Source organism: Monodelphis domestica, chromosome 4, assembly GCF_027887165.1.
Source record: "Monodelphis domestica isolate mMonDom1 chromosome 4, mMonDom1.pri, whole genome shotgun sequence".
Lineage (NCBI taxonomy): Eukaryota > Metazoa > Chordata > Mammalia > Didelphimorphia > Didelphidae > Monodelphis > Monodelphis domestica.
In genome coordinates this window covers 100,596,079-100,619,546 of record NC_077230.1, presented here as the reverse complement: position 1 = coordinate 100,619,546, position 23,468 = coordinate 100,596,079, and the positions used below count along the sequence as shown (strand labels likewise).

Sequence of the window (23,468 nt, the reverse complement as noted above, 5' to 3'; positions counted from 1 at the left end):
CTAAATAATATATTTAAAATAACAGAATAAGGACTCGACCTATAATTTCATTGATATAGAGAACTCTTAAATGAACATCACAAAGTCAATATGTTTCAGAAATGAAACTCAAACCCAGGTCTTCCTGTATTTAAGGCCAGCTCCCTCTTTAGTACACTATGCTGTGTAAACTACATATCCCTGTTTGGTTAGAAGGAATAATCCTCCTGCTGACTTGAAAATGAGTATTTTAAACTTCTAAATGCTTACATAAAATATATTTAATCATTTAATACCATAATGCATTCATGCCTTCCCATGTTCTCCCATTTTCTTTCTAGATAATATAACACCAGCTCCTGGAAAAGTGCTTACTTAGCCATTAGCATCTGCAAAAAGTAGCAGAGCAGCTGGAAAGTGTAGTAGATAGAGTGTTGGATCTGGAGTCAGGAAGACTCGAATTCAAATCTAGCCTCAGGCAGTTACTAACTGTATGACTTTGGAGGAGTCACCTAACCTCAATTTCCTCCTCTGTGAAATGAGCATAATAACACTATTTATTTTTCAGGATAGTTTTGAGGATCAAATGAGACAGTATTTGTAAAGCATTTGGCACATAGTAGGTGCTACATAAATCTTAGGTATTATTGTTATTGCAAAGCAAAACCTTATATTAGGTGCTTCTCAGGAAATAAAAGAAAAAAAGTGTGGCCTCAGATTTTGAGGCATATGTAATCTTCCAAACATATACCAATAAAAAATTGAAGAATATTTAAAACATAATCTATTAATCATGCACAATTACTTTTCTGTTAAGCAAGCACAGTTCTGTTCTTTTAAAAAAAATAAAGATCCACAAAATATATAAATTGGCAGTGGGGAGAGTTTGAAGGGATATAAGGGTAATCTTAGGGACAGGGACTGTGATTTCACTGACATAGTGAACTCAGGTCAAGAAACTTCCTCTACCAAGGCAATTGGTACCTTCTCTGGAATTTACAGTCTGAGAGTTGCCTGGAACATTAAAAGGGGAAGCTGACTTGCCCAGATCACATACCCGGTATGTCAGAGACAGGATTTTAACTCTGGTCTTCCTTGTTCCAGGGCCAGGTCTCTATCCACTTTGCTACACTGCCTCTCAAGAATCATTGTTAGATTTTTTAAAAATTAGCTCTTCAATGCATCTTGTATATATACATATATGTATGCTTTATACATATAATTGTATACATATTTATGATATTGACATGGAACTATATGCATTTATAGACATATGAACATATTTTATGTATTTTAACATAATATATTTATGAGAATTCAAGTTACCTTAAACTAAAGATTATAACTTTTGTATAAAGAAAGATTATGGGGCAAGTTTAATTCATATATAGACACAAAGGGAATGCAAAGTAAAGGAATAATAAATTAAGGTGAAGTTAGGAAAGCTCTTAAGTATTACCCATTACTCTTTGAGGTTGAATAAACTGTAAAAGACCTAGCTTTGATTGGAGCAAAATGTCATACCAGCTAGATCATGGACAGCAGATAGTCAAGACTGGTCACGGAAGGACTGCTAGAGAGAAAGTCGGAAAGTAGCTTGAACTGGAGAGAGGCAGAACATGGGTTAAAGTTGTTAGAGTCGAAAACAATCAGCGATCTGGAAATATGAGTGGCAGGGTGGAGGTCTGGTATTTTATAGTTATTACTACACAGGGAAAAATCAAAGATTCAGAAACTGGAAAATTAGTCAAAGTATGATGGCACAAATTCCATTCAAAGGCAAGGAGGTGTGAGAGAAAAGGAAGCTGTACATGACATAATCTGTGGTTTCTTGAACAGTTCTCTCTCCCCCTCTCCCCCCCCGCCCCCCCGTTCTTCTCTCTATATGAAAATGTCCATTTATTGGTGTTTGATAAATTCAAAACAAACAAATGAATGAATGAATGAAAAGATAATGAACTAAAATCAGAGGTAAGGAAACCAGGAAGTTTAAGTTTGAGACATTGGCACCAGTGAATAGAATCCCCAAAGTGAATGAAATTCTTGGGTAGGATTTGTTCACTTTTGGCCATCTTCAGCATTTTTTTTTCTGAATATGAGCCCATTGTGGCCACATGCGAGTGCATTAGGAAACTAGAGCCTGATGTCTGCGTCAGAGGCTTGCATTATAGTTCTCATTGAAGAACAGTCCTTATCCCTGTGTTCCAGTTTGAAGAGTAGCACGATGGGGGATAAAGGCACTCTAAAAAGAGTTACCAGGAATCTTACTGTAACCAACAAATGAATTAGTTCAAAAGAAATAAAAGGGTTGACTGACCGCAGTGATCTGATTGTGTTGCAGAGTTGGAGGACTCCTTAGATGGAAAGCAGAAGGTGCTGGAAGTGCTGAGAAGGAACCCTAACTTACTGAAGCAATTCCGACCAATTTTAGAAGATACTCTGGAAGAAAAACTAGAAAGTATAGGACTAAAAAGGGCAAGTTTTTCCCAGTGCTATATACACTTTCATTTTCTGAGCCCTGTAATCAAGACATAAAATCTTATATTACTGTATTATCTTTGACTAGATTTGTTTAGCTTTAATTAGTACATATACATTTCAGTTAAAGACTGAAAGCAAGAAAGGAAGAATGAGCATATTAACAAATATTAATGAATCGCATTTACTATTTAAAATAATTGCTTCAAAGCATTAGAGTGGTAAAGTCTCTAGACTTGTTCCTGGGAAATCTGCTCTTGTAATCAGTAGTGAAAGAAGTGATGACAAAAAAAGACTCACACTTATGTAGGGTTTTAAGGTTTATAAATTGCTTTGCAAATATTAGCTCATTTTATCCTCACAACAGCCTGGGAAGGTAGACACTTGTCTAGGGACCTGTAGTTTGTATATGTTTCCTATTCCAGCTTCAGCACTTTCTTGTGCCACTTAGCTGCCTCTTTGGGAGGCTGGAGATAGTGTTGAACTTGAAGTCAGAAAGACTCATCTCACTGAGTTCATATCTGGGCAAGTGTGATCCTGGGCAAGTCACTTAACCCTGTTTGCCTCAGCTTCCTCATTTGCAAAATAAGCTGGACAAGGAAATGACGAATCACTTCAGTATCTTTGTCAGCATAACTCCAAATGGAGTCATAAAGAGTTGAATATGAATGAAAAATGCTAAATGACAAAGCTGACTCTTTAAACAGTGGCTAGAGTATGGTTCTTGGAGTTAGATCTTAGACAACAATTGTGTGAAAGTGGGCAAGTCATTTGATGTTTTTTGAGTTTTAGTTTTCTCAGTTATATAAATAAAGATAAAAACACTTCCTCACAGGTCTGATGTGGTGATCAAATGAGATAAACTATGTAAAATGCTTTATAAACTTTAAAGTTATGTATCAATGTCAGCTCTTATTATTCTTTTTTATTTTACATATATATTGTTACCAATTACATGTAATAACAAATTTCCACATATGTTTTTGAAGTTATATTATTGCCTTACTCCCTCCTTTCCTCCCCACTCCTAGGGCTGGCAAGCAATTTAATTGGATTATACTTGCATTAACACAAAACATTTTACCATATTGTTCATTTTTGTAAATAAATAGTCTTATAAAGCCCAAATTCCAAAACACATACCCAAATACACCATTGAAAAATCGTATGCTTTAATCTGGATTCCTATTTCAACAGTTCTTTCTTTGGAGGTAGATGGTGTTACTTCTTATTATTCTTATCATTATTCCTAGTGGCCTGGAAAAAAGATTAGAATTAAGACTAAAAAGAAGGAATAAGAGAGCTATCTTGCTGATACAGATTCTTACTGGCATTTATATATTTATCTTGTCTGCTTTAGGGTACAAAGGGAATTTCTGATCAGACTTACAGAAATCTGGAAGTAATGTTAAAAGCCCACCGAGAACAGAAGTCCAAGAGGTTTTCTGAATTCTTGAAACTAAGGGACAAGCTTATTAAGGAGGTTGCTCAAAAAATTGGTCAAAGGCAGCAGAATGATAGCATGTTGTTACAGCCTGTTAATATGGGCACAGGTAAGTAGGTGGGGAATTGTGTTTGGGGACCTCTGTGTACGAAACACGAAATTCCATCTGGTGCACATCAATATTTGTAGAACTTGAGGATATAGAAAAAGTCAGAGAATAATAGAAATGAAGGATCCCTAAAGACCATCAAATCCAAATCCCTCCTTTTACAGATGAGATAGCTAATGCTTAGACAAATTAAGTAACCTGGCTAAGATGATAATTTACATCTCCTTAGTGTGAGAAATCATGGAATTTTAAAATCTGGATAGCTCTAGGCTTAGAGAATTCATCTTACAGAAAGGAAGGCTGAGGTCCAGAGAAGGAAGTAACCTGATCAGTGGGGCAGGTAGGTGGTGTCACAGTGATCAGGATACTGGACCTGGAATCAGGAAGACCTGAGTTTAAATCCAGTCTCAGACACTAGTTGTGTGACTCTGGGCAAATTACTTAACCCCTGTTTGTCTCAGTTCTCTTATCTGTAAAATGGGGATAATAATAACACCTATTTCTCAGGGTTGTTGTAAGGATGAGATAACAATTGTAAAGAGCTCAAATGTTAGCTCTCATTATTTTTGTTATTATGGTACAGTTAGGATTTGAACTCAGGTCTTCTGATTCCCAAATCAGGTACTCTTTGCATTTCACTATCATGCCTTACTCTGTTGTCATATGTTACCTCCCTCATAAGTTTAAATTTTGGATCTTCAAGCAGAAAATATTTTTTAAAATCCTCCTTTGCTATTTCTTAACTACAAGATAAATATTTAAGGTTCAATCAGTGATGCTATCTCCAATTTTTGTAGGGATCCCTTTAATGCCGGGATCTCCTTTGGTGGCATTTTTGTTACTATCTCTATCATGCAAATTAATCCTGCTTAATAAGGCTTTTGGAAAAAGTGAATTTGATTACAAATAGACAATAGGATGTTCAGTTTTTATAGCATGAAATACTTCTAATTATTTTTGGATATTGCTATTGGAAAAACATCTTAAGAATTAAGTAACTGGGATTGTTAGGTGGCTCAGTGGATTGAGAGCCAGGTCTAGAGATGGGAGGTCCTGGGTTCAAGTCTGACCTCAGATACTTCCTATCTGTGTGACCCTAGACAAGTCACTTAACCCCCATTGCCTAGCCCTTACTGCTCTTTTGCCTTGGAAACAATACATAGCATTGATTATAAAATGGAAGGTAAGGATTAAAAAAAAGAATTAAGGAATTATTTTTATTTACTAATATATTTAGGGTACCTCTTAGATTTTTAACCATTTCCTAATCAATGAGCACTTAGTCTGTTCAAAAGTAGTTATGTATATTGTTATATATTGGATTTTATCTTTCTGTTCTTAACCTTCTTGGGTCTGGAAGGGATTTTAATTAAGCTATACTCCTGCTTATAAATAAGTTCAATCTAATTCATTGCAGATGGATATGATCTTATTCTACTCTTTTGAAAGCTCAAGGAAAGAATAGTTGTCACTCTCTTCAGGTAAATATTTTCAGGACATAATTCTCTCAGGATATTCTTTATCTCTAATTCGACTTTCCTATTTTTATTTCTCCCCCAATCTTCCATTCTTTCTTTCATGAAGACAGAAAATAATGCTCACCATTCTCTAGGCTTCTGAGTAAAGAATTCTGTTTCTCTTTTAACTGTGAATCCCTTCCTCTTCTTCATCTTCAGCCCATTAAGGATGGCACGAGGCTCCTTTATTCTCTCTTTCTTACCTTCCTTTGCAAGTTTCCCTAATTCAGCTAGACTCTGTGACATGTGAGATAATTTGTATTATATTTCATAGTAGAAATCCTATAGCTCTGATCTATCTGCCTTAAACATCTTTCTCTGGTATCTAAGTCTCTCCCTCAAAATATACCCTAAAGATTTCTCTTTCTTGGTTCCCACAAAAGCATATTTTGTCATTATCCCTTATGCTACAAGTTTAAATCCTTTCCATAGGATCATGTCTTGTCTATCTTTTCAGGCTCATCATAAGTCCTTCATACTAGCATTTATTTTCTTGTTGTTCAATCATGTTCAACTCTTCATGATGCCCATTTGGAGATTTCTTGGCAGAGATACTGGAATGGTTTTCCATTTCCTTCTCCAGAACATTTACAGATAAGTTAATTGAGACAAAAGGAGTTCAGTGACTTACCCAGGGTCACACAGCTAATAAGTGTCTGAGGCTAGATTTAAATTCAATTTCAGGTTCAACATTCTATCCACTGAATTCACTTTTATTTTCTACCACTATCCAAACCTACACTATTTCCCCCTTTCCTTAGGTCCTATAGCGTTAAAAAAGGACCACACTTGTATAACAACAATTTGATAATAGCACCCAGAACACGACTCAACAAATGATTGGTGAATTGAACAGTATTCCACATTGAATTATTCGGTTTCTTGTTCAGGAGTCTTGTTACCTAGGTCCCGTGTGAACCAGAGAGCGTGTTGTCCTTGTCTCATGCCTGCCTCAGGTGCCTCATAGGGAAAAGAAGGGAATAAACATTTAGATAGTGTCTACTCTGTGTTCAACTCTTCTACAAATATAATCTCAACGAACAGTACATACTTACTGTTCAACGTTATACCCTCTTGTCCCCAAGCTAGTATTTTTCTCCCTTCCTTGTTATTGTGAACTCTTCGGTTTCCCATCTTTCTCAGAAAGATCCTGCTTCTGGGTAGATGTGCTCTTTTACAATTCAACATCAGATCTGATTGAATTTTACAACAGTAACAGTAGAACAGACAAGTTCACAGTGAAGATGCCCAACATTTGAGTTTTCAGCTTCTCTGTCATGGAAATCTCAGCAGACCCATTTGCTTCTTAGATTAGGTAGCAGTGCTGAGACCTCTTGTAGAAAGAGGGTTTTCCTGCCCCCTGGACCCAAGCAACTCAGTCCAGAATACAGGCTTGAAAGGTGAAGTGTGTGTGTGTGTGTATATGCACATTGGCGACCTGGGTGGCCAGAATTCCTGGGAATGTGCCTTAGCTCTAAAAGTAGGCAATGCTATTTCCTGTTGATTTTTATATTTTATTCTCTGGAATTGCTTCAAAGCATGCTGCCCTTTGCCTAGGTAGATGCTGCCACCTAGGGTCTTAACTGGAATTTTTTTTGCCAAATCTAAAGCTATTTAAAAACAGAGGTGGTGCAGTTTATTTCACAAACAGGAATTCAGGAATTCTTTGGCCTAGAATGAGAGAAGAATCTTAAAGCTGGAAGGGCTGCTAGTGATCCTCTAATCTCTCATCTTACAGGTGAGATAACTGAAGTCCAGAGAAGTTAAATTACTAAGCCAATAGGATTATACCCTTAGTTCTAAAGTCACAACTAGAACCCAGATCTTCTGATCATGATCCAGGGGTATTTCTACGACATCTCAAAGCCTTGACTTAGTAAGAGAATTCTCAGGCTATTTTGAATTAAAATGGGGAAAAGAAGCCTGTTCTTAGGGTTTAAGTGAAGGGAAATGAGATGTGAGTGTTTAAAAAATCTCTTGGTTAAAGGTATATTTCTGTGTCCTTGTCCTTACCTCTTCTTGTCACTGTTTAGTTATTTTCAGTCATGTCTGAACCTTCATGACTCTATTTGGAGTTTTCTTGGTAAATATACTGGAATGGTTTTCCATTTTCTTTTCCAGTTCAATTTAAAGCTGAGGAACTGAGGCAAACAGGGTGAAGTAACTTTCTCAGGGTCATATAATTAGTGAGTATCTGAGGCCAGATTGGAACGTTTAAAGATAAGTCTTCTTTACATTAAGCCTGGCCTTCGGTCCACATTGTTCTAATACCCTAAGAATGAATGATTTCTTCAGATTGATATCTACAACCTTTCCCAGTTAAAAATCAATTTTTTTTTTACAAATTGAATTTAGTTCAGTGAAATCTGTTCTCAATATTTATTATACATGAAGGAATTTCTTTTATTGAGGATGGAATCATATCATTTTAGAGCTAGAAGGGAACTTGGAGACCATCTAGTCCACCTTCATTTTGTAGATGAGAAAATGAAAGGGGAAATGACTTACCCAGAGATACTAGTTAGTGACAGAGCTGGGACCAGAACCTTGATTTTCCAACTTCTAATCTAGTGGTTAATATTCTCAAGAGGCTTGAGAAAATATTAAATATATTTCTATGAGACTTGGCTGTATCTGAGATTCTTTCCATTATTTTTCAAAATTTTCATCCCTAATATTCCAGCCAATATTTTTGCTTTCATCTGAGAACACTTGTTGGGGATGCCATCTCTGGTTCATTCGAGTTTGTGTTTATATTCAGACCTATTTGTTTCTCTAGTCAAAAGTCAGAGGAGCCCACTGCCTAGAAGAGAAGTTCAGCAGAAATCCAAAACACTTCGAGTGGAATCACAGCTCCAACAAACAGCATCACCTATGCCCCAAACACCTCAGAGCCAAGTCAACCACAGCCCTGCCCCACCAGTGATACCAGTTCCAACTCCACGAAGCAAAGTTCCTGGGCCCCCTGGAGCTCGGGCTTCCCCTGGGCCTGGGCTGAGGTAAGACTCAAGCTTCATAGCTACCACTAATGTTCTTTCTGTGGTAACCACATGCTTAAATATACTCTTTGGTTCCCTTTCAGATTTTTCTTTCTGGAATTTAAATATATGCCTAGAGGCAGAAATGAGCTAGCAAATGCCTAACACTAGACTCTGAGTGGGATAAATATTCAGGGCATTCTTTCAGGTTTTCTCTGCATCATTAACATTTTTTCTATCACTTTTTAAAAAATATTTATTTATTTTTTTTGTTACAATACTCACTTTATTTCCCTCCCTCCCCCCACCCCCACCCTTCCCACAGCTGACATACAATTTCTTTGGGTATTACTTGTGTCCTTGATCAGAACCCATTTCCATGTTGTTGTTTACACTAGGATGTTCATTTAGAGTCTACATCCCCAACCATATGCCTTCAACCCATGTATTCAAGCAGTTGTTTTTCTTTGGTGTTTTTACTCCCACAGTGTTTCCTCTGGATGTGGATAGTGGCTTTTCTTGTAGATTCCTCCAAGTTGTTCAGGGTCACTGCATTGCCACTAATGGAGAAGTCCATTACATTCAGTTGTACCACAGTGTATCAGTCTCTGTGTACAATGTTCTCCTGGTTCTGCTCCTACCACTCTGAATCAATTCCTGGAGGTTGTTCCAGTTCACATGAAATTCCTCCAATTTATTATTCCTTTGAGCAGAATAGTATTCTATCATTAACATATACCACAATTTGTTCAGCTATTCCCCAATTGAAGGGCATCCCCTCATTTTCCAATTTTTTTTTGCCACCACAAAGAGCGCAGCTATGAATATTCTTGTACAAGTCTTTTTCCTTATTATCTCTTTGGGGTTCAAACCAGCAGTGCTATGGGGGCAGACAGCCCTTTATCGCCCTTTGGGCATAGTTCCAAATTGCCCTCCAGAATGGTTGGAACAATTCACAACTCTACCAGCAGTGCATTAATTTTCCAATTTTGCCATATCCCCTCCAGCATTCATTACTTTCCGTTGCTCTCATGTTAGCCAATCTGCTAGGTGTGAGGTGATACCTCAGAGTTATTTTCATTTGCATCTCCTTGATTATAAGAGATTTAGAGCACTTTTTATGTGCTTATTAATAGTTTTGAATTCTTTATCTGAAAATTGCCTATTCATGTCCCTTGCCCATTTATCAATTGGAGAATGGCTTGATTTTTTATACAATTGGTTTAGCTCTTCATAAATTTGAATAATTAGTCCTTTGTCAGAGGTTTCTGTAATGAAAATTGTTTCCCAATTTGTTGCTTTCCTCCTAATTTTGGATGCATTAGTTTTGTTTGTACAAAAGCTTTTTAATTTGATGTAATCAAAATTATTGATTTTATATTTTGTGATTTTTTTCTTGCTCTTGCTTGGTTTTAAAGTCTTTCCTTTCCCAAAGATCTGACAAGTATACTATTCTGTGTTCACTTAATTTGCTTATAGTTTCCTTCTTCATGTTCAAGTCATTCACCCATTCTGAGTTTATCTTGGTGTGAGGTGTTGATTCAAGCCTAATCTCTCCCACACTGTCTTTCAATTTTCCCAGCAGTTTTTGTCAAATAGTGGATTTTTGTCCCCAAATCTGGGATCTTTGGGCTTGTCATAGACTGTCTTGCTAAGGTCACTTACCCCAAGTCTATTCCACTGATTCACCTTTTTGTCTCTTAGTCAGTACCAAATTGTTTTGATGACCACTGCTTTATAGTATAGTTTGAGATTTGGGACTGCAAGTCCTCTTTCCTTTGCATTTTTTTCATTATTTCCCTGGATATCATTGATCTTTTGTTCTTCCAAATGAACTTTGTTATGTTTTTTTCTAATTCAGTAAAAAGTTTTTTGGTAGTTCAATGGATATGGCACTAAATAAGTAAATTAAATTGGGCAGGATTGTAATTTTTATTATGTTAGCTCATCCTACCCATGAGTAATCAATGTTTCTCCAATTGTTTAGATCTAGTTTTAATTGTGTGGAGAGTGTTTTATAGTTGTGTTCATATAGTTCCTGTGTTTGTCTTGGCAAATAGATTCCTAAATATTTTATATTGTCTAGGGTGATTTTAAATGGAATTTCTCTTTCTAGTTCTTGCTGCTGAAATGGGTTGGAGATATATAGAAATGCTGATGACTTATGTGGGTTTATTTTGTATCCTGTGACTTTGCCAAAGTTGTTGATTATTTCAACTAGCTTTTTGGTTGATTCTCTATGATTCTTTAAGTAGACCATCATATCATGTGCAAAGAGTGATAGCTTGGTCTCCTCATTGCCAGTTTTAATACCTTCAATTTCTTTTTCTTCTCTAATTGCTACTGCTAGTGTCTCTAGTACAATGTTAAATAATAGAGGTGATAATGAGCATCCTTATTTTACTCTTGATCTTATTGGGAAGGCTTCTAGTTTATCCCCATTGCAGATGAGGTTTTCTGATGGTTTTAGATATATACTGTTTATTATTTTTAGGAAAGGACCTTCTATTCCTATACTTTCTAGTGTTTTCAATAGTAATAGGTGTTGTATTTTATCAAAGCTTTTTCTGCATCTAATGAGATAACCATGTGATTTTTGTCAGTTTGCTTGTTAATATGGTCAATTATGTGGATGGTTTTCCTGATATTGAACCATCCTTGCATTCCTGGTATGAATCCTACCTGGTCATAGTGAATAACACTTGTGATGACTTGCTGGAGTCTAGTATTCTATTTAAGATTTGCATCTATATTCATTAGGGAGATTGGTCTATAGTTTTCTTTCTTTGTTTTTGACCTGTCTGGTTTTGGGATCAGTACCATATTTGTGTTGTAAAAGGAATTTGATAGAACTCCTTCTTTGCTTATTCTGTCAAGTAGTTTGTATAATATTAGGATTAGTTGTTCTTTTGAATGTTTGATAGAATTCATTTGTGAATCCATCTGGACCTGCGGATTTTTTCTTAGGGAATTCTTTGATGTCTTGTTCAATTTCTTTGTCTGATATGGGGTTGTTTAGATAATATATTTCTTCCTCTTTTAGTCTAGGCAATTTATATATATTTTAAGTATTCATCCATATCACCTAGATTGTCATATTTGTTGCCATATAATTGGGCATAGTAGTTTTTAATGATTGCCTTAATTTCCTCTTCATTAGAGATGAGGTCTTCCTTTTCATCTTGGATACTGTCAATTTGGTTTTCTTCTTTTATTTTTTTAATTAGACTGACCAGTGCTTTGTCTGTTTTATTTGTTTTTTCAAAGTACCAGCTTCTCAGCTTATTTATTAAATCAATAGTTCTTTGACTTTCAATTTTATTAATTTCTCTTTTGATTTTTAGGATCTCTAATTTAGTTTTCATCTGAGGGTTTTTAATTTGTTCACTTTCTAGTGATTTGTTCATTTTCTAATTTTTTAATTTGCATGCCCAATTCATTGACCTCTGCCCTTCTTAATTTGTTAATATATGAACTCAAGGATATAAATTTCCCCCTGAGTACTACTTTGGCTGCATCCCATAGGTTTTGAAAGGATGTCCCATCATTGTCATTTTTTCCAATTAAATTATTGTTTCTATGATTTGTTCTTTGACTAACTGGTTTTGGAGAATTGTATTGTTTAATTTCCAATTCATTTTTGATTTACCTCTCCATGTACCCTTACTAATTATTATTTTCATTGCATTGTGATCTGAGAAGGTTGTATTTATTATTTTTGCTTTGATGGTTCTCTTGAGTTCTGTGCTTGGACATCAGATTTCCTGTTCAGGTCTGGTCTTTTCTTTACAAATTCTTGGAATTCTTCTATTGTTGAATGTTGAATGACCATATTTTCCCCTGTAAGAATATAGTCATTTTTGCTAGGTAGTCGATTCTTGGTTGTAGACCTAGTTCCCTTGCTTTCTGAAATATCATATTCCATGCCTTTTGGTCCTTCAGTATAGATGCAGCCAGATCCTGTGTTATCCTCACTGTAGTTCCATGGTATCTGAATGACTTCTTCTTGGCAGCTTGTAATATTTTTTCTTTGTTCTGATAGTTCTTGAATTTGGCTATAACATTCTGGGGTGTTGTCAGTTGGGGATTAAGTATAGGAGGTGATCTGTGGATTCTTCCAATCTCCACTTTTCCCTCTTGTTCTAGAATATTGGGGCATTTTTCTTGAATAATTTCCTTTAGTATTATGTCCAGGCTTTTTCTTTTGTCATGGTCTTATGGTAGACCAGTGATTCTTAAATTGTCTCTCCTCAAACAATTTTCTCAATCTTCTGTTTTGTGAATGAGATGCTTCATATTTACCTCATTTTTTCCCCTTTCTTTAGAATTTGTTTTATAGTGTCTTTCTGCCTTGTGAGGTTACTTAATTGTAGTTGTTGTATTCTGTTTCTTAAAGACTGGATTTTATCCCTGGCTTTTTTGCCATCCTTCTCCTTCTGGTCTGATTTTCTTTAGAGGTCATCTTTCATCCTCTTTGCCTCATCTCTCATCTCTTTTGCCTTAGCTTTCATTTTCTTTGCCTCATCTTTCATGTCCTTTGCCTCATTTTCAAGCTAGTTGATTTTGGCTTTCAAGACACTATTTTCTGTTTCCAGATGACTTACCTTAGTTTTTAAGTTCTTTCCCCAATTATCTTCAGCCTCTCTTAATTGTGTTTTGAATTGTATTTTGAATTCTTCCAAAGCCTGTATCCAATTTGCTGGGATTGCTGATTTATCGTTTGCTGATCCCTCCCCCTCTCTTCCATTTGTTCTTTGCTCGTTGCCTGTACAGAACCTGTCTATTGTAATTTCTTTCTTCTTTTTCTGTTGTTTTCTCATATTTACCCCTTCTTTTCTCCTTGTATTTGCCTGTGTTCTTTCTCATCTCATTTTTTTGGTTTTGGGGTTTTCTGTCAGTCTCCCCTCTTGGAACTTTGACAGAAGATCTTTCCCTGCAGTCTGTGGGGGAGGGGTGTTGGAGTTTGAGCTTCCCTGACCTCTGAAGATGTAGCAGTCCAGCCCATAGGTATTATGGAGAGACAAGGATTGTGAGTGAGCACATGGCCATCCTGCGCATGGCAATGGGCTCTATTCCCAGCGTGGCTGAAGTTAGGGCGCGAAACCTTGCTTCCTCTTGTCTCACTCACCTGAGGATAATAACCCCACCTTCACCTTGTCGTAATTTGCAATTATCCAATGGCAATACACTATGTAACTCATCCATATGTATTGAGGCATCATGTAACTTATCAATATGTATTGAGTGCATTTGTATATCAAAGAGAATAAAAGGAAAGGGGCTGCAGCCAGCTCGCCCCACTTCGAGGACGAGGATGTAGACAGGTTTGCCAAGGAGCAACTTCTCCCCTTTCTCTCTCCTCTCTATCTTTTTCCCTGAGGCCTGGCCCTTCAGTCAGGCCTTCCTGTCTCTCTCTCTTTTCAAATGCTAATACCTAGCGTTATCTAACTCCTTTAGTTTCTAATCTCCTTTCCTACTGAGCTAGTATTATCCTCTGACCAGTGCAGTGTTAAATCGGGATCATTGGATGGGAATAGCCTAGATAGTAATGTCCAGTGATCGGAGCAGGCTGTGGCTCCTGAATATTAATAATTGATTACTGACTCTTTTATTTACATCTCTAAGGTCGGCTCTTTCACGCCCTTCGCGGGAATCAAAACTTCTATCCTGTTTCTATTTTCCTACCTTAAAACTTCTTGTGGGCCAGGAGATTTTATAAGACTTTTGATAGGATTAAGTTCAGCTGGGTTGGGCTGGGTGTGCCCTGAGGCCAAAACCTCCTGGAAGGCTGGAGCAATATGGAGGGTCTCAGCCACTGTGACCAGGCTGTCTGCTCTTCGCTTCCTCTCCAACTCCTTCCCCGCCACCTGGGTTCGATACTCTGAGCCTGGCACATCTCTGCCTGCAAGGTACTCCCTCCAGACCAGTGCCTTTGCCTGCCCAGTGGTTTCTCCTGCCGCTGGAGGCTTAGCACTCTATGTTGGGGGTGAGTGGTCCTGGGACCTCCCTTCTTCCTTCCCCTTAACCTGACTGTTCTCAGATTCTGGCTTTTGTGGGGGGGGGCATACCTTTTGGATTGATGTCCAGCAGGAGGGTTCCTTGGCTCTGTCTTGTTGTTAGGTTTGATTTTCAGTCCCCTTAGGAGCATTCAGTTTGTGATCAGTAAGGAAGGGTTTTCAGAGGTCTGAACTTCTGCTGCTTCTAAGCCACCATCTTTTTTCTATCACTTTCTAAAGTCTAGACAATCCACAGAATTGGAAGTCAAGCCCTGATTTGTAGTTGAGATGTATATACTCAACTGAAAATGTATTGACTCCTACTAGTTTGTTCTAGTTTGAGCTGTGTTCAGCATATACCTCCCTAGAAGTAGATTAATAATTAATAGTATTTAACACATAATATAAGCATAGGATCTTGGCTCACTTTTAAAAACATATGGAGCTGGGACCTTTGATGTTGGAGAGATTTTCAAATGTATATGAAATTTAACAGAATAGTAAGAAAACTTATATTGTATTTTGCTTATTTGTATCCCCTTCTGAAATATCTTCTATAGGTATACAATTTAGGCTTAATCTGACTTTTGAAAAATGCAAATTATCTTTAATGTTCTCAAGCTTCTTTTTAAAAATATATTTTATTTTTACCAATTACATGTAGAAAAAATTCTTATATTCTTTTTAAAATTTTGGTGTTCTGGAGGGCAGATGGGTGGCTCAGTGGATTGAGAATCAGACTTAGAGGCAGGAGGTCCTGGGTTCAAATCTGAACTCAGATACTTCCTAGCTGTGTGACCCTGAGGAAGTCAATTAACCCCCATTGCCTAGCCCTTACCACTCTTCTGCCTAAGAACCAACACACAGTGTTTATTCTAAGATGAAAGGTAAGGGTTTAAAAATAAATAAATTTTGAGTGCCTAATTTCCTCCTTTCCTCCTTCTGTTCCTTTCCACCCCACCTAAGATGGCAAGCATTTTCATATGGGTTCTACATGTGCAGTTATGCAGAATGTATTTTTGTATTAGTTATGTTGTAAAAGAATACACAGACCAAAAAAGAAAAGAAAATGTAATTTGCATATGCATTTATACTCCAGTTATTTCTCTAGAAGTGGATAGAATTTTTCATCTTAAGTTCTTTGGAATTATCTTGGATCATTGTATTGCTAAGAATAGCTAAGTCATTCACATTTTAATTAATCTACAATATTGTTGTTACTGTGTACAGTGTCCTGGGTCAGCTCACTTCACTTTGCCTCAGTTCACCTAAATCTTTCCAGGTTTTTTCAAAATCATCCTGTTCATCACTTTTTACAGTACAATAGTATTCTGTCACAAACATATACCACAACTTTGCTGAGCAATTCCTCAACTGATGGAACCCAAGCTTCTTATAAAAGCAAAGGCTCATTTTTGTAATACTAAAGGAGACTAAATGAACAGAATAGTTCATGCCTGTAATAAGAGTAGAATTTGAAGTTGAGTATTCCTGATTTCAGGGTCAGGAAAAAAGGAAGAGGGAAAAGGTGAATTGGGTTAGAGGCTAATGTTTTTACATTGTAGAAATTTTTGGATACAGGGATTCCTCCAGCCCCCCTTTTCCCCTCCATTAGAACTGATCTCTCCCTTCTAACAACAAAGAAAAATTGAGCAAAAATAATTGATATGGTGACTATGTCCAACAACACATCCAACACCCTTCACACATATTTTTCTCATTTTTCTAACAAGAGGTGGGAGGCATATTTCATGATTTATTCAGATTAAGAATAGCCACAAAAATTACTCATAGTATCAATAATGATGATGATAACTAGCACTTACATATTATTTTAAGATTTGCAAAACAATTTGCATATGTTTTATGGTCCTCACAACAATTATGAGAGGGTAGGTACTTTTCTTTCCCTCATTTTACAGATGAAGAAACTGAGGCTAAGAGTGGTTAAGGACATAGAAGTAAATATCTGATGCTATTGCTAATAATGTAAGACTAAATTATCACTCTATAATTAACCTATAAAAGCAAAATCAGTCTGGGGCTAATGTATCTGAACTGAATAGCTTATTGAATTATCAGGAGGAATCCAAATAAGAGAACCAGTTCAAACATCCTTCAGAATGGTGAAGCTCTAGAGAATTTGGTTCCCTTGATGACTTTTTCCTATTAATTTGTGTTTGTGCTCTCTTGTGTTTTGTGTTCCCCTGGAGAAGAACTTGGGTAGTTTTTACTTCTGGGCTATTTGCTAAAATAAAGCTCATGTAGTCTTAGTCTACTTCAAGAGAAGCAGTGTGTTCAGAACACGAGAGGTGTTATATAAAATATAATCATTTAGCCATGTCATATTTGCAGCATTGTGCTTAGTTCTTAGTGACACATTTTAGAAGAGACATTTACAAATTGCACTTGGTATAGAGGAAGACAGCCAAGATTTTGAGGAGACTCTAGAATATGCCACATGACGATCATTTGAAAGTGCTGGGGATGCTTGGTTTAGAAAAGAGAAAATATGGAGGAATGTGATCATTATTACTTTGAATATTTGAAAATTACTTACTCAGAAGAGGCATTAGACCGTTTTACATGGTAACCTTCACGCGTTACTCTAGTTATGCCATCTAAGGTCAAATACTGAGGCTCAATAGAAGGAAAGACTTCCTGTCATCTAGAGCTCACCAGCAAGTAAGTTATATTTCATTGGAGACCTTAGAATGCCCACTTGGGTATGTTATTATAATGGCAATATCCTCATTGGCATGAGTTAGATTACAAGGCCATTGAGATCTAATTCAACCCAATCCAGTAAACATTAATTAAGCTATACTAACATATAAGGTACTGGAGGATAGAGAGATCAAATGAAAAAAAAAGTGCCCTCAAAGAGCTTATATTTCTTTCAATGCCTTTGAGTCTTTGATACTTTCTAGCACATTTAATCTTCCAGAATACTTTTGCACTTTTTTCATTTCACTTATATTTAAAATGTTACTCATGTTACTATAGAAATGAAACCACCTTCCATCTATATTTAAATCTTTTAGCACCCCACCTTTCACATCTGAAGATGATTCAGAAGGAGATCATATTTCCCGTCCAAATCTTCAAGCCCCTTCTAGAGTGGCTGTTAGAGATGACAATGATTGGGATTGGTCTGATACTGAAACCTCTGATGAGAAAGTCCCTAAACCCATGGAAAGTCCTGGTGGAGTAACTTCCACAGGTGAGTGAATATTTTTATTTGATCAATGAAGTATGAATACCCAGATTTATCTGGTCAATTTAGTTTTCTGTGCAATTTTTTTCTTTGATAGTGACATCCTTTTCAATATATCAGACAGAGATAGAAATCAATATTATTTTCTGTTAATTCCATAGGTTAGCAGGAAGACCAAAGAAATCCATTGGTATTTTATCCAATTATACTATAAAGCCCAAATCATGCAGCTCAATTGCTTAATTGGCCTTCAGAAATTTATTTAAAATAGATTAGCTATAGGTAGCTGTAGGATTCCTTCCTTCCTTCCTTCCTTCCTTCCTTCCTTCCTTCCTTCCTTCCTTCCTTCCTTCCTTCCTTCCTTCCTTCCTTCCTTCCTTCCTTCCTTCCTTCCTTCCTTCCTTCCTTCCTTCCTTCCTTCCTTCCTTCCTTCCTTCCTTCCTTGGAATCATTTGATTCCAAGGCAGCAGATCAGTAAGGGCTAGGCAATTGGGGTCAAGTGACTTGACCAGGGTCACACAGCTAGAAAGTATCTGAGGCCAGATTTGAACCTAGGACCTCCCATCTCCATGGCCTGGCTCTTAATACACTGAGCCACTCAGCTGCCCCCAAGAAAAAGAATCTTAAAAGATTATCAGTGTCCCTATTTTTCTAATACACTTGTGAAAACATGAGTTTGTAGCCTATCCTTAAAAATATTTAGAAAGGAAACAACTAAAACTTCCTAATATATTTTTTTTCTGTTTTCTATCCCTTTCCCATAGAGGGAGAATTTTATAGTTTTCCTTATGTCATTTAATTATAATTCCTCTTGTTAGAAATAAGAGGAACCTAAGGAAGAGCCCAGTCATATATTATAACATCTGTATACTATTCAGTGACTCATCACAATAATTATCTATAGTAACTAACATTTATTAAGCTTTTCTTCTATGCAGAGTTAGAAATAGTGAATAGTAATGGGAAAAGACTTGGAGTAAGGAAGATCTGGGTTGAAGTTCTGCCTCAGACCTCAGATATATAGATATAGTAGGTATATGATCATCAATAAACCATACATCTTTGTCATGCCCCAAGCAACCAATTCTAAGACTAAATTGCAGAGAAGTTGCTGATCTGCAAGATTGGAGGAAATTTCCATACCTGCACAACAGTAGATATAATAAATACTTGTTGATTGATTTTTCAAGAAACAAAACCTTTACTTCTCCTTCCACCTCCTAATTCTTCCTTCTTTCTTTTTTACTCTTCTTTCTTTTGATCTTTCTTCATTAACTTCCCATTTCAAATACCTGGAAATTGTGACTTAAAGAGTAGAGCATTGGCTTACTAGCCTTTTAGCACTAATCTAAGTCCTTTGACTCCTACTCAGGAACTCGAGTCCAGTCATTGGCCAAAACTCTAGAAAAACAGTTAATTGCTCCTGGAAAGAAGCCTGCTGGAGGAGTGAGTGTTTTCTTAGCCTCAGATGTTGGACCATCTAAAACAACCATCTCAGTAAAGAAGCCACAGGTAACATATGAAGAATTTAATAAAGGCAACAGAAATTCATTTGTAAGTTAATCATTTAACTGTAAGTTATGAACGCTTACAGAAGCAATTAGAATGAGGATTCCTTGAGTTTGAGGAAATTAAAAATGAGGATATTTGGTCAGTTTTCCCAATCTATTTCAGATCCTTTGGTTGCAAATGCCTCTCCAAGTGAATGATTGTATGGTAACCTTAGCATCAATCCCAGGGAAGAAAAAAGGAAACCCCAGCATAAAACTTGGGGATCCAAAGATTTATTAAAGGATATTCTTTATAGCAAGTCAGAGAAGGGCTACCAAATCTGCATATAGATTGGGATAATGAAATAGTTATTCCCTATACTAGAGTGGTGTGGTAGCTCCAAAGATACCTTCCTAGACAGCTTTCATTTTTTTGCATAGGAAAAGTCCAAGAATGACTAATGTGAGAATTTGTTTTGCTAGACTATGCTTATTTGTATATGATTTTCTTTCTTTCTTTTCATTTGGAGGAAGGGAAAGAGAGGTGAAAAAGAGAGAAAAAATTTCTGTTAATTGAAATAAAATTAAAGCTTAATGGATGGTGTTAGTTGGGGAGCAAGATGTCATAAACATAAAATGCCTTCATTTCCTGATCTGTTCTTTGGTATCTTTTAAGTTCAGTAACTGAGTAGAATGAGAATATGGGAGTGATTTATTGAGTATTAGGTAACAAAGGGATGTGGGTCAATCAGTCAATGAATATTTATTAAGTACCTACTAGACAGTCTGTTTCAGCTAGGTGGTACAGTGGGTAAAGTGATAAACCCCAAATCAATAAAAGACCCGAGTTCAAATCTGACCTTTGAACATAATAGTTATGTTACTCAGGCAAGTCACCCTGTTTGGCTAAGTTTGTCATCCATAAAATGAGCTGGAAAAGGAAACTGCAAATCACTCTGGTATCTCTGCCAAGAAAAACCCAACTGGGATCACTAAGAGTTTGACACAACTGAAATGACTGAATGACAACAACAACAAAACCCAGATGATCTTAGCTATGATACTGATGTTGGGTACTTTAGAGTAATTTGGACCAAGATGGACACATCGATGAGGTTATAATTAGGAAAAAGAGGGGAAGACTAGCTACTTTTAGATCTGAAAACAAATGAACACTTAAGGGATTTATTTAAATTATCTGGCAAATGCCAGAAGAAATAGGCTTGGGTTGCTTTCCCAAGTAAGGAATCAAAGATTTGATAGAATGCTTAATTAAACATTTTTTTCTTGGTAAGGGTAAGTTTTTTAAAACCTCTTTCTTAGATTCCTTATACAGTATATAAAATGGATGTAATAGTACTTGTATTATTGATCTCATTGAGTTATTGTAAAAGAAGCATGATATTGATTTAAAACCTTTTGAAGCAGGTTGGGTTTTTACATGTCTCAGGTCTAAGAAACATAATTCCAAAGTTCCCTCTTGTCACTATGGCTCCATTTCAAATATGTTAAAGAGAGCCATAATATGATTACATTTGTTTGTGTTCTTCGGGTTATTTATTATCACTCTCTAAATATACTAGATAGAATTTCAATTATTTAATCTTGCTGAATGGCATAGATTCATGCCCCAAAGTGGGTTGCAGAATAAAAGCTTCCCCCTCATTCCACTGATTTCCATATTAAACCAGATATTTCCCTGTGGGGGGGGGGAAGGGGGAGGAGGGGAGATTCACCAGTAGATGGTGTGGAAAACTTTTGGTGAAAGAGTCTTGGTTGGTATGCTGTATGTTTAAGTACTGTGACTATAATTAAAACATTTCAGAACTTTTTCTAGCATCTTGTTTGTAGTATTTTCTGGACCCCGAGAAACTTCCTTATACCATTGTCTTAGACCCTTATAGGATAAATTTTGTTGTTGTCCAATTGTTTCAGTTGTATCTGTATTTTTCATGACCTCATTTGGCTTCTTCTTGGCAAAGATACTGGAGTAGTTTTTTCTATTTCTTCCTCAATTCATTTTACAGATAAAGAAACTGAGGTAAACAGGGTAAGTGACAGATACTAAATGTTTGAGGCCATATTTGAATTCATGAAGATGCCTTTCTTGCCTCTAAGCCCAGTGCTCTAACCACTGTGCAACCTAGCTGCCCTACAGGATAAGTTGGAAGAAATCTTAGACAACAACTCTACCTCTTCAATTTTATGTCTGAGGAACCTAGTACATTGAGTAACTTCTGTAATAGGTAATACATAGTGGAGCTGGGAGCCAAACTTTTCCCAGAGTACCAAAATGTTTCTAGAACTTAGAGATCCCTTGACTCTATAGTTATGGCTTCTTTTTATCACTAATATCACTTGCCTGCAATATCATGCTTTACTGATAGAGACTACTATCCCTGCACTTGTTGAAAAATTTAGCCAGCCTGAAAACATTTGAAGTTCAAAGCTTCAGTTCATTTGCTTTTGTGAAATTAATTGATTTTCTCCTTCATCAGTTCTGCAAGCTCCAAAGTCAGTAAAAATAAACAAACAACTAGTTAGAGGATCACAAACATGGAAGGAAACAGTATAGAGACCATCGTGTCCAGCCCTCTCATTTCACAGAATAGGAAATGGAGACTTAGAGATGAGGTGACTTTTCTAAGCTCATACAACAAGGTGGCAGACCTGGTGTGAGAACCTATAGCTCTTGACTCCCTGTCATTATGCTGTCTATTGTCACTGTAATAGTTCTACAAAATTGACATCAATTTGAAACAGCTCGGGTTTAGTGGATAAAGTTCTGGGTTTGGATTTAGAAAGATCCAAGTTCAGACCCTTTTACTTACTAATTGCTCAACATATCTCTGCTTTTTCAGTTATTCACCTGTAAAATAGGGGTAACAATCTCTAAAATGGAGCTAGTGACATCTACTCTGGGGCTCTTGTGAGGATCAAATGAGATAACATGTAAAGGGCTTTATAAGCCTTAAAATTGGATGTAAATGCTAGCTATTATTAGTGGCTATTCTTTGCCAAATGGGATGGTTTTTTTAAAAGATATACTAAGTATAATAGAAAATTTAAGAAGCAGTTTCTTTGTTTGCTTGTTTCTTTTCAAACCCTTTCCTTCTGTCTTAGAATTAATACTAAGTATTGGTTCCAAGGCAGAGGGGCAGTAAGGGTGAAGAAATTGGGGTTGTGACCTGCCCAGAGTCATACAGGTAGGAAAGGCCTGAGGGCAAACTTGAACCCAGGACCTCCCATCTCTAGACCTGGGTTTCCATCCTCTGAGTCACCTCTTAGAAGTAGTTTCTAAAGTGAATGGCATCTGAAGGAAAGGAAGAAATGCTCTTTCCTCCTCCCCACTTTCTCCCTACATAAATACTTTGACTTCATTTTGATCCAGATGTAGTATATACACTGACTACATTTTCCCTCAATGATAAGATTCTTTATTCTTTTCTATTGTCATTACAGTTTTCCGAAGATGACAGTGACTTAGATATTTCCTCATTGGAAGAGATTCTTCAGGATTTAGATGTCATTGAAAAGAAAAAAAAGCCACAGCACCTGTCCAGGTCTCAACCAGTTGAGAAACTTGGTAGGATTTCCACAGATTCTCAGAGCATCAGTGTCTGGAGTTCGAGTAGCGCCCGGGTTATGGGCTGGTGATTGGCAAAGACATGACTCCCAAACTGTGGGAAGACAATGTCATCCAAGGGTCTCCTTCCCAACAGCAGTAAGGCATGTCCACTTTATACACCTTACCCTTTCTGTCACACACTTTACCTTTCTTTGTGGGCATCTTTCTTTATGCATCACTTCCATTTCAATACAATTAAATAAACATTTATCAAGCACCTATTATGTGTCAAATGCTATTATAAGCCATGGAGATAAATTAATTAAAAGAAAGACAGTTCCTTCCCTAAAGGAGCATACAATCTAATAAATTTTCTTAATTCATTTCTGAATGTGTATCTTCTTTCTCCTGTCCCCTGTGAGCCCATCCCTTATAACAGATTAAAAAGATAGAGGGAAAAGTATGATGGAATAGAAACAACCAATATAATATCTAATAGTGCATTCATACTCATAGTTCTCCTACTTGTGCAAATAAAGGAGGGAGGTGCATTTTCTCAATTATTCTTCTGAGCTAAGCTTGGTCACTATAATTATGTTCATATCTTACTAGGACCCTTTCTTTTTGGAGGAAAAAAGGATAAAACAAGAATGTGTAAAAAGCATATGGATAACTCTATTTTTTCGTAGTAT

General features: G+C 36.6%; 1 protein-coding gene across 2 annotated transcripts in view; it reads left to right on the top strand.

The window, feature by feature from the left end:
- DZIP1L (DAZ interacting zinc finger protein 1 like) overlaps positions 1 to 23,159 on the top strand; it is a 56,189-nt gene extending 33,030 nt beyond the window's left edge. For both annotated transcript variants that reach the window (XM_007493924.3, XM_007493926.3), the window contains 6 exons: positions 2,321 to 2,454; positions 3,818 to 4,010; positions 8,307 to 8,526; positions 17,546 to 17,724; positions 19,091 to 19,230; positions 22,671 to 23,159. In XM_007493924.3, coding sequence (XP_007493986.2) covers positions 2,321 to 2,454; positions 3,818 to 4,010; positions 8,307 to 8,526; positions 17,546 to 17,724; positions 19,091 to 19,230; positions 22,671 to 22,865 — 1,061 coding nt within the window. In that variant the 3' untranslated portion in view covers positions 22,866 to 23,159. The remainder of the gene's footprint in view (positions 1 to 2,320; positions 2,455 to 3,817; positions 4,011 to 8,306; positions 8,527 to 17,545; positions 17,725 to 19,090; positions 19,231 to 22,670) is intronic.
- Positions 23,160 to 23,468: the final 309 nt, after the last annotated feature.